The 12,288-nt window shown below is 42.2% G+C and overlaps 1 protein-coding gene across 1 annotated transcript in view; it reads left to right on the top strand.

Annotated features, from left to right (window-relative positions):
- Positions 1 to 9,747, top strand: part of Csmd1 (CUB and Sushi multiple domains 1) — a 1,274,530-nt gene extending 1,264,783 nt beyond the window's left edge. The window contains 4 exon segments of the mRNA XM_059244994.1: positions 876 to 988; positions 1,770 to 1,857; positions 3,700 to 3,832; positions 9,174 to 9,747. Coding sequence (XP_059100977.1) covers positions 876 to 988; positions 1,770 to 1,857; positions 3,700 to 3,832; positions 9,174 to 9,333 — 494 coding nt within the window. The 3' untranslated portion in view covers positions 9,334 to 9,747.
- The last annotated feature ends 2,541 nt before the right edge of the window (positions 9,748 to 12,288 follow it).

Below are 12,288 nucleotides of genomic sequence, written 5' to 3'. Positions count from 1 at the left end.
TGGTAGGAAAGGCACAGCCCGAAGTGAGGTGCAGGAGGCTCTGGTCAGTCGGCAGTGGGTCCCTCCCACTTGGGTGTCTGCTTGTGGAACTCATTCACGGGATGTTAGAGTTTGCTTCTCCAGGGAATTGCTAGTGGATTAGTGTGTTTACTGTGCAACTTTACAAATCATGGCCCCTAGCCCTGTATCCCCTCTGCCTGTGGGACATGACAGACTCAGCGCTATTTGCTTAAAGTCTGTGGTGTGTGTATTCCTCCCTTGGTGGGGCCCTAATTGCTGGTGCAAGGCATGTTCCCATCACATCTCTTTGGGCAGCACTACAGTCAGCCCCGTGTAGGTGTAGCTGACAGGTGCAGCTACTAGCTCCCTCTGCCTGTCTCTCGTGCTATCCTCAAAATCCTCCCACCATGATGCTTTTCCTATGAACAGGGCAAGCCGTCTCTAAAAGGAGTTGTGTTTTGAATTAGGATTTTGGACTGTTTTTTCTACACACCCCTGTCTTCAGAAGCAAATAAAATATGAATGAAAAATGTTGGCTCTTTCCATCAGCAGGTTTGAGTTCATACTAATTTTTTTGTTGGACAGCGGTGTTGAGTGTAGTGCAATGATATATCTGTTTGAGAAAGATCCATTCAAGGACTTTGGTAAGAAATGATTTTTCTCCAACCCTACAGTGGTAAAAATACTGAGGCTCAATCTTAAAAAAAAAAAACAAACAAAAAACAACAACAACAGCAACAAAAACTTGTGTTTAAATGTTCTATTGTCTGTGACATGATTCCCCACCATGACTGGTCCTTATTGGATGGGTGAATGGTCAAGTCGCTGACTCTGACTTCCTTAGTGCAGGATTGACAGCTGTGATGTTTTTTCAGGGGTCTACAAGAAGGAAGAGGCCCACCTACTTCTGAAAGCCTTTCATATCAAAGGCCCAGCAGATATTTTTGTAAGCAAGTTTGAAAATGACAACTGGGGACTCGATGGTTATGTAAGTACTGTCATGAAGTTTTTCACACGGTCGTCACACTTTGAGGTCTGGGCAGAAGAGTTTGTGATCCACTGAGAATTCTAGGCAGGGAAAACGCTATCCATCCCTCTGGAACTCAGAAGGTACCCCTGAAGTATGGCCACAATTCACATCATCTGATGCTGGCAGTAACCGAATCTCTGAGATGAGAAATAAGTTGGTCCAGAGTGAAGGGATTGTTGCTGCTGAGGGCAAAGAGGTTCATCAGTCTAGGCTATGCTCTGCTAATACCACAGCCCTTACCATCAGAACTGTGGATATTTCAAGACCACCTAGAAAATTATCTGAAGGCTTCAAGAGTCATGATCAATAAACATAGAAAGCAAAGTGGACATGTTATGCTTGGTGGTGTTCTCTGCGTGTCTGACATTTGTTGTGTTCCAGTTTGCTCTCTAACAAAGTTACACCGCCTCATGGGATGCTCTTTTAGTTAAAGTGAATTCACGTAATGAGAGTTGTGCGCTAATACACAGTGTTCCTCATTAGAGAAGGCCATTGCCATGTGACCTTGTAGAATGGATGATCATCATGTTAGGGGTCAAACTGGGACCATGTCCCTCCCTATGTTGCTTTCAATTGAACTCTATACTGATTTTCAGTTTACATATGTCATTAAAGAAAGTTGGGGGAAATTATACTCTGGGCATGCAATATCTAAGTCTGAGTGGTATTAGTTATGTTTGAGTGACAGCTGAGTTTTCCCCCCTTTTTCTTCTGCTCTGCCCTCCTTTCTGCAAACCAGGTGTCCTCAGGACTTGAGAGAGGAGGATTCTCCTTTCAGGGTGATATACATGGGAAAGACTTTGGAAAGTTCAAGCTGGAAAGACAAGGTAAGCATTCCTGTTTGTTTGTTTGTTTGTTTGTTTGTTTAAAGCAAAAATCAATTGGGCCTTTAAATGGTCTTGTGGAGAAGAAACTGAAAAGAGGTGACTCACACACACACCAGGGAGCTGCTTTAGAGAACACAGGCATGTCAGGGTTTACCCATCCAGTGGAGGATGGAAACCATCATTGATTCCAGTGTGTCTTCTTCACATTACCCCATTCTTTTTAACAGAACCAAAGAACAGCTTGTATTAACAAGAAATCTTTATTCTCCTGGGATGGTGACCTTATTGTCAGAAAGAAACAATTTGCTTTAGAAAATAATGTGGATCCCAAGTGAGCCTCCCTTTCAGCTAATTAGAAAAGCCAATGTTTTAGTGATGCCCCAGCGGCCATCATTCATTTAAAAATGCTGGATAAAACCTTTTTTTAAAAAAGTTTTTTATGGATGAGAATAACAACCTCCTAATTGTCTCCAGTCAGTAGATAAACCAAATAAACATGATTATGCTTGAATGGATACTGAAATCAAGTTAATCTGAAAGATAACTTTAATGTGGAAGCATCCACAAGAAACTTAGTATGAACTGGTTTCCACAGGAAAAAAATGAATGATTCCCCCAATACATACAGAATGAGAGAAAATCTTTGAACATGATAGATGTGAACACTTGTTTGTATCTAGAATATATAAAGGACTCCTGGCTCTGTATCATAGAAGCTGATGACCAAGCCAATAACATAGGAAATGGGGAGCATAAATTTCCCAGATTACATACAAATAGACAACAAGCCCACAAAAGATGTTGGACATTTTGTTAGCTTCTTCTCCCATTACTGGGATCAAATATTCTGGCGGGAGTAGCTTAAGGGAGAAAGGCTTCCTTCTGGCTCACAGTTGAGGTTATAGGGCAGCATGGTAGGAAGTCAAGTGGCAGCTTGAGGGAGCTGATTACATCTCATACACAATCAGAAAACAGAGAGTAATGAGTGTGTTCTCAGATTGTTTTTTCCACTTATACAGTCCAATGTCCCAGTCAAGGAATGATACCATCACCCCTGGGGAGTGGGTCTTCCCACCTCAATTAATGCAATCAGGATAATTTCCCGCAGGCATACCCAGGAGCTTATCTGTCCCATGATTGTAGATCTCATCAAGCTGACCATTAAGAGGAACATTCCAGACAAGATTAGTCATTGGGGAAATGCAAATCAAAACTACACCAAGATACTACTTTGTAGGCCCTACTATAGAGGGAAACAAAATCAAAACAAGTTTTGTCAAAGAGGCAGAGGGATTGGAGTTCAGATTCTGTCAGTAGAATGTGAAGCAGTACAACTGCTGGGTACGCAAAATGAAGTTCATCAAAATTAGACATAGAGTATCATAGAAAATTGCACCCCTACTTGTCCTGCCAAGAGAAACGAACGCATGTCCTTACATCCATGTTCCAGATGCTTCTAGCATCCTCTTTATCATTGCCCAAGAGGAAACTTATCAAAAGTCCATCAACTAAGGAATAAGAAAAATATTGTGCATACATTGATGCAATGGAATATCAGTCAGCATTAGAAAAGTAGTAAAACACTGATGCTTGATAGGATAGGGTGACCTGTGAGCCATGAACCTAAGTGAAAGGTCTAGAAGATTCCATTTGCATAGCAAACACAGCACAGGAAAGTCCACAGAGAGCAAGTTTGAAGAGCAAGCAGACTTTAGGAAAGGACATTGGGTGGCTTTATCATGGGATTCTTGTGTTCATCTTTAAAAATATATCAGAGACACCCCTTTCTTTTGCCTAAGCAATATACAATAACTTCAAATTCTAATTCCTTTTGTCTTCTAGATCCTTCCAACTCTGATGCAGATTCTTCAAATCACTACCAGGGCACCAGTAGCGGCTCCGTGGCAGCTGCGATCCTTGTTCCCTTCTTTGCTCTAATTTTATCAGGGTTTGCATTTTACCTCTACAAACACAGGTACTGCAGAGGTGTGAGTGCCCTGCAAGTGTTGTTGGTGCGGTGTGTTGATCTGAGCAATGGCATGCTTGAATTCACATTCACATATGTTTCATATTGCCAAACAGTTGACACAGAATGCAGGTATTCTTCCTAAGATATGAATGTGTGGACTCCAGGGTTTCTGTGGATGATTCCTGTTTTGTTCCATTTTTTTCATTGTTTGATTTCATCTGTTTTGTCAGCAGGACATGTCTAAGTAATTAGCTTTAAAGGAATGAATGACTGGTCTAAAAATAAGCATATGCTGGTAGCAAGTCTGAAGGACATCAGAGCCTTAGGAGAGTTGCAACCTTCCAGCAGGAGAGGCAAAAAAAAAAAAAAAAAAAAAAAAAAAAAAGGTTTCCTTGGCCCTTTCAACTCTATGAGTCAAAGATTTATATATTTTTGGTGGCTTTCTTCCTTCAACAAATTGGAAAGTTTTTAATATGTCTGAGTATCTATCTGTGCTCTATCTATCTCTTGGAAAGATGCATTGACATCTATTAACTTGAAAATCCTTATTAATGGGAAAATGTCAGAACTTAGGGTTTTTTGGAGAAATTGAATAAATGGGTTCTTTTCTTTATGGTTAAAAATGTATGTATGAATAAAAAAAAGAAACATTCTAGGCAGGCTAGGGATGCACCTCTGTTGATAGAGAACTTGTGTAGGATGCATAAAACCCTAGGTGCTATTCCCATTGTATGCCTGTAATCCTAGCATCTGGGAAGTAAAGGCAAGTTAGACCAGCAGTTCAATATTATCTTCAACTACACAGAGATTTTGAAGAGGCTAGCCTGGGCTACACAAGAACCTGTCTAAAATAGACAAGCAAACACTGGTTATGGAGAATTCAAAGTCCTTGTGTGCATTTTCTCTATGTGGATAACATAATTCTGGGAAAACTTGTTATATGCCAAATCACTCTAAAATGCTATCTGAGTTTTTTGAGTAGTAGCATTTTATAAAATAGCACAATTATAACCCCCAGAAACCAGGTTAGTTCTTAAGTGTATCACATGTTTGTTTATATAATACACTAGTTTCCATTCAATCTTTATTATACAAACAAAACTGAAGTTTGTTTGTTTGTTTTTTTTAACTAAGATATGCTATGAATTTCTTTAAAGGTATACTGCCTTATACTTAAGACAACACAAGATTCTAAGACTATCAGTAGTTTGTAGCTATATCTCCAGTTGCCTGTGGCTCTCAGTATTCTTCCTTTAAAAACATAACCACATGAAAGAAGTTCCAGATACTGGCTGCTTTCTGCACAGCTTGGTCCTGAAACCCTGACTAAGGTGACCAGGGAATGAAGGAAGAACAGACATGAAGATCCATTCACAGAAAAGCTGGCTCATATTTGCTTACCTGGAAGAGCACCAACCATGAAATAACCAAGATCCTTGTAGCTAGAGTTTTCCTGCCTTGCCCACAGTCAGGACAAATCTCTGTCACCCACCAGTCCCACAGCCGCTCAGACCCAACCAAGTAAACACAGAGACTTATATTGCTTACAAACTGTATGGCTGTGGCAGGCTTCTTGCTAACTGTTCTTATAGCTTAAATTAACCCATTTCCATAAATCTATACCTTGCCATGTGGCTCATGGCTTACCAGGATCTTCACATGCTGCTTGTCATGGTGGCGGCTGGCACTGTCTCCTCCCACCTTCCTGTTCTCTCAATTCTCCTCTCTGTTAGTCCCGCCTATACTTCCTGCCTGGCCACTGGTCAATCAGTGTTTTATTTATTGACCAATCAGAGCATTTGACATACAGACCATCCCACAGCAGAACCTCAGCCTATTTATCACACACAGCTCAACAGAGAGAGGCTAGCTCTTCTTGGAAGGAGGTCTATGGCAGGGCACAGTGTCAGGTTGCAGTTTTGGGAGAAGGAAGTGGCTAACTTTTGCACACACTGTCAACATTCACACTTGGACCAAAGGAAGGCTTTGCCATCACTTTAAACTTTACTCCTATGGGGAAGGCTTTGCCACACCCATGTGCCTGAGTCACTGGGTCCTTAATATGGCTGTGCCCTTGTGAAAAAAAAAAATACATATGTATACAAGGCGTCCTCTGCTCTCCACAGACACATAACCACACTGTTATTTATTTTGAAGAAAATAATACCCTAGACAACAAGTCTTTGGAGAATTCATCTCTCTTTCTGGTGATGTTACAGCCACCATGTGTCCCACAGTAGGAGGCACTTTTATTTTAAAGAGGAGGAAATTAAAATGCTACTGCTTTCAGAGTTGCCTAGGTGTTGACAGCAACGACAGGAACTCAAAATCCCTGTAAATCATTCTTCACCCATCTAGTGTCCTCACCCCAACTACAGGTCTGTGCCATTAGAAGGGCTTACTTGCCTTCTGACCCTGTCAGGTGAGAGACTCTGGTCCTCTCTCAGCCCTGAAACCAGCTAGACGAATCCCTGTGTGTCAGAGAATGAGGCCTTAGGCTGTCCCTGAGAGGCTAACACCTCTGTGGGTCAGAATCAGTTGTCATTGCCAATGACAATACTATCCAATCCTCTGGATTCATCTGTGAGTTAAATGAGTCCTGACTCTATCTGAGTCCTAGACATGGTAGCATGGGGTGTATTTACAACATTACAGTGTTTGTCTTTAAATCCAGGAGCTTCCCACCAAGTCTCAGTGGTCAGGTACTTCCAAGAAGGGATGTAGGGGATGGCTCCCACACTGACAGCAGCTAGCAAGAAAATGAGCTGCTGCCTTGTCCAGTGACTGGAGTCTTTGGTGACACTGGTGGATCCCTCCACCCCAATCCATATAAACTGAAAGGGCTGCATGGTGAATATAGGAAGAAGCCGGGTTTTCCTCTCAGGCTCACCAGGGATAGAGTGAGGCCACTGTGATGAGCAGTTCCATAGGATCTGTTCTCTCTCTACTTCCTGGCCATATTAACAAGATGAAAATTTTTGAAAAAGGAAGGATGTGGAGAGCCAGTGTCCCAGCCCTTCACCAGGTGATTTTCTTCTGAGTTCTTGCTATGAGCACCAAGTCTTTAGCACTCATATAGTGCCCATCTTTCAACTCCAGCAGATAGAGACATTCCTTAATGATGTGGCTGGGCATTGCTTTATAGATACCCCAAAGTCCCAGTAGGCTGGAGTTCCTTTCCCTCATTCTTCTATATTGGGAAGAGGTCCTCAGTCAGAACCCATGGTTCTGACGCAACCTGCCTTAGTGAGATAGACCTAGGCTCTGGTTGCATTTCCTCCTCTGTCCCTGAATCTCTCTAGCAGAAAGAGAACAGGGTCACTCTGGTTCAAGTGACTGGACACAAATGTCAGGCAGCTCTTTTGTTCATTAACGCTGAATGATATTTGTTTGCTGACTAGTGCTCCTCAAGCATTTTCCAAGTTCAATGTCACTGGTGTCTCTGACTCCTGGGGCAGCTGCAGAGAAATGTTCTGCTGACAGAGACCAATTTTCTGAAGACCACACATGTAGACAAATTGCTAAACAGTCTTATTAATAATAATAAAAAAAAAAACTCGGAGCAGGATATAGGGGTAAAAACCTGAGAGATCAGGGAAATAGGAAAAGCCATAGCTAACCTCACCTCACCAACTCCGCAGCTTCCAAAGGCGAGCTGCTTCCTGTCTGCCCATGCCTATATGCCTTGCTGTTCTGCCCTCTGATTTGCTCTCTCTGTCCAGCTATATCACTTCTGCTTCCTTCCCAGCACTGTCACTTCCTGTCTGTCTGTACAGATCTCTAGAACTCCATGGTTAACTAGTATTGGAATTTAAGGCATGTGTCACCACACCTGGCTCTCTTCTTAGTGTGGCCTTGAACTCACAGAGATCCAGACAAATCCCTGCCTGCCAAGTGATAGGATTAAAGGCATGTGCTACTATTGCCTGACTTCTATATAGTGGCTAGCTTTTTCCTCTGATTTCCAGGCAAGTTTTATTTTATTGGGAGACATCGTGTATTGGGGGACACAATACATCACCACACACCCGCTTTCTATTTATCATTTTGTTAATGAACAGATTAAAACCTGAGATAATCAATGAGTAAGTCACTGGCGATGAATGTTTGGGATTTCCCGGCCCCCCCCTCCACTTGCTCTCAGGTGGTTGTGACACCTGTGTGCTTATTTACATGAATGTAATATTTTTCTCACATGACAGACTGTTCTTACCTGTTTTTTTCAGATAAAGGGAGGGGGAAGATGACCAGATGTATTTAGATTATTTTTTTCCCCCTTTTCTTTCTTGTGTCGTGTATTCTGGTACATGGGTATTATATGTACATTTTTAGTTGGTGTGTACAGGTATGCATATAGGTGCTTAGGCATACATGCATCTGTATATGTAGGCCAGAGGTATACAGTGGGTCTTTTCTTCTACAGCTCTCCACCTTGCTTTTTGAGACACAATTGCTCACTGAACATAGAGTTCACCAATTTGGCTAGGATGACTGGAAGCCAGAGAGCTCCAGTGACCCACCTGTCTCTGTCCCCTCAGTGCTGGGATAGAGAAGTCTCCTTTAACCACAAAGTATAGAAACATTTTAATTCTGAGTTTCATTTCAATAAACAGGCTCTTTAAAAATATTTATTACTTTTGTTTTATGTATGAGTGTTTGCCTGATTGTATGCATGTGCACCACGTGTGTGCAGTGCTCATGGAGGCCAGGAGAGGACAATGGAAGGTACAGGCCATTGTGAGCTGCCATGTGGGTGCTGGGAACCAAACCTGGAACCCCCAGAGCAAGCAAGCGCTCTTAGCTTGCCAAGCCGTCTCTCCCGCCCTAAACTGGCTTATATTCAACCCACAAGAAAAAAAAAAAAAAAAAAAAAAAAACATTGTAAAAGTAATCAGCACTCAGTGAATGCTGGTAATGGTGATGAACTTATTTGAAGTTGAAATGGCGTTGAGTGACACTACCTTATAGGGTGAGCATGAATTTCACAGTGACAAGACTACAGTGGCTTCACCAAGTCCTTGAGCTTGCTGATGATAGATAGCTTTCCAGATCCCGCATCTCCCTGTCTGCCACCTTAGAAGGTGTTCCAAACCTTCCTTTGGTGCATAGAGAGTTGTTTTGCTTTTAAATTTTGGAAATTATTTCTAATTTTATGTTCTATTGATAATCTCAACCACCAATTTCTAAAGAGTCAACTATGGTGAAGTAGCTGCTGTGCCCCACCCCCTCTCCCTAACCTTACAGGAATACTTCCTTCTTAGGAAGCCTGGAGACTGAGTGGAGGCTAGGACACCAACCTGTGCCTCTGCTGTTAAGGATCTGACTGTGTGCTCTCTTTTCTCTTTAGAACAAGACCAAAAGTTCAGTATAATGGCTATGCTGGCCACGAGAACAGTAATGGACAAGCTTCATTTGAAAACCCCATGTATGATACAAACTTAAAACCCACAGAGGCCAAGGCTGTGAGGTTTGACACGACTCTGAACACAGTGTGTACAGTGGTATAGCCCTCAGTGCCCCCTAGGACCAATTCATAGCCATACCTCTGATGGACAAGCAGTAAAATCCTTTGGTGCCATATACCACCTTCCCTTTTACTCTTGCCTTGCTGCAGCAACCTTGGCCATCATCTGCTGGCATAACGCAATGGAAATTTCTTCTCAGTCATGACCAAGTCTTTTGAGGATCAACTTGCAAACACATCTTCATCTGGAAAGTGGATTGTAAAAGCCTTGCTGCATCCACCGGAAATCAAGATGCCAACCCCGGCGAGGGCAAAGAAGACTGCAGGGTCTGACAGATGGGTGGTACTTAATGCCTCTGACTTTTGTGTCTCTGTGTGGCCAGGATGCCTTTGGATGTAGTCTTCTGAGCACATGGATACATCCTTCAGGTGCGGCGACGAAACGGTAGCAACTTGATATGTGTTTTGTGTTTTTCTTTTCTTTTTTAACCCTGCTCATTGGATGTGAGTTCTCTACAAAAAAAAAAACACCTTCCTGGAGAAGACACCTTCTGGAAAATGTGTACACATACACTCGCTTCACTCTGCCCTGCCTGAGATATGACAAGCTCTGAGGCTCCTCGGGCTCCCCTGGGCATCCATCAATCACGAGGGATGTTTGCAGATCTCACAAGTCAGCTGTTCCATCCCAGAATTTTTGATTCTCAACATTTTGCACTAGTGTGTTAAGAATGACTCAGTCTGATTTTTAAACAAACTGTTTACACAGGGTTTATATACATGATACATTGTACATAAGCATTTCCTCATACTGTATTGTCAAGCAAAAGATGCCACCATCAGTTAAGCTGGGTTTAAGGGAAAATATCCCCAGACGTGGCACAGAATTTGAAAAGGAGATAGTACTCTGAAGAAGTTATGTTGTTATCTTATCGTTTAGTTTCTGTTAGCCACCTTTATGTGTCAAATTCAATGCCAACTTCCTATGGTTGACATGAAGACTTTTCTTTCTCCCTCGTTTTGTCTCTCTCATGGGCATACAACTACTGTCTCTGCCACACTAATCAACAAGGGTGTCTCCAGCAATGTCTGTTTTCCATGTACAGATGTGAATAGTAATTTATTTCAGATAGCTCTTGAACTCCTGGGTCTCAGTTCACAGTGCAGTCTTTCCTTCTGGTTGTTTTCTTTCTCTGTTCAGTAGCATCACCTTCCCGTGCTGCGCTGAAAGTCTATCTCACAGCCACACCCAAGCTCAGAGGAAATCAAAAGGGAATCAAAGTCAAAATCAGAATCGGAAGGGCAAGCGTTGCTCGCACACCCTCATGATGATCTGTTTTATAGATTATTTGCCTTTCTTGCAAAAAAAAATTCATTGCAATGAATTTTTAAACCTAAAATTCCTTATTGATAGACTATCCATTATGGTATAAATAAATAAAATAGGTGGCATAGCCAAACAAGGATAAAATAAACAGCCTATAGAGAAGGCAGGGCCAGAGAAATGTCTGTAAGAAATTCAAAGAGAAGATCATGTTTATTTTTATTTATATTTGTTTGATAAAAGTATTTTTGGAAAGATAATGCTTATTTTATTATTTGATGTTTCATGCACAGTCGACATGGTAACAATTTCCCCTTTGCACATCCCAGATTTGCACTGATAGATGGGTCAGGATGTCATGCTGACGTTCTGTTTGCTATGGTGACTACATTCATGCCTAGCTTTAAGATGGATATATCTGTCTATCTACATGATGATTAAATGCAGGACTTCTCAGAGGACCTGTGAGAAAAGGAGCCAACTAGGATATCAGCTTGCTGCTTTGGAAGGTCTGAATTCTGAGTCTTCCAGGGCTCCCTCCAGCCTGCTCTTGTTGCAAGGGCTGTCTGTTGTGTGTCAGGGTTCCTGACCTCTTCCGGTGACACTCAGTCCACTGGGTTCCATATTGCAGAATTCTATGTCCTAGGTGAAGGGATATTGGCACAGGTTCCTCTGGCCAAGCTGACATCCTTGGGGTTCTTCTGTGTCCACAGAGGTTCATTGGCTCCCTGGGAAATTCAGATGATGTCATCAAGAATGTGCTCCTAACCACACATTGAGCCAAAACAAAACAGAAAATGTCAGAAGGTCCAAGGACTGTAGTGCGTAAGGGAGAACAGGGTCACTATATATATATATATATATATTAGATGTATATAGAAACACGCACACACACACATATATATATATATTGTACATATCTAAGTTTGAGTCACTCTGACTAGGTGCAAAATGCTGATCTTGGAGTCTAAACTAATGTCTCTGTCCCCACATCCTTGGCCTCTTTGCTGGCCAGTTACATTAAGAAGACAACTCAGACAGGGCATACATACATGCAAGGAGCCACATTATCAGACCAGTGTCGCTTTCCTTTGTGTGCAAACTGACTTACAGCTACCAGACTGCATCAAGGTATTTCAAATCAACACACCAACACTGAGTGGCACTCTCACATGAGAGTCTGGCCCAATTCTTCCTAAGGTATGAGTGTGTGTGTGTGTGTGTGTGTGTGTGTGTGTGTGTGTGTGGTTTTTGTGTGTGGTGTTTCACCAGGTCTCAGAGGCATTGAAGACCCAGCAGGGCAGTCGAGAATACCTTCCTCAGTGAGGTCTGAAAGACTTTTCCCTGAAGCCCCCAGAGCACAGTGAGGAGACACGCTATGTGTGACAGGTTACGTGCTTCGAAGCTGTTCAACTGTTGCTTGTCTTTGCCCATCTTGCCTTCAGGCTAGCTGCAATAATTTTTTTCTTCTGTAAAATATTTTGTAAACAACAACAACAACAGCAAAAGCTATTCTAAAAGAGGGGAAAAAGAAAGCTGGCATTATGATCAGGAAAACCATCCATCGTCGCTGCCCCACCCCCACCCTCCTGTTCCCTCCACACGCTGCTGTCACAACGTAGGTGCGGAAGACCTTTTTGTACAGAGATATATTTTTTATGAAGAATTTGTAAA

This window comes from Peromyscus eremicus, chromosome 17 (assembly GCF_949786415.1).
Source record: "Peromyscus eremicus chromosome 17, PerEre_H2_v1, whole genome shotgun sequence".
In the NCBI taxonomy this organism is placed as follows: Eukaryota; Metazoa; Chordata; class Mammalia; order Rodentia; family Cricetidae; genus Peromyscus; species Peromyscus eremicus.
Note: the sequence above shows the minus strand (reverse complement) of the source record. Positions and strands in the feature narration are given on the sequence as shown.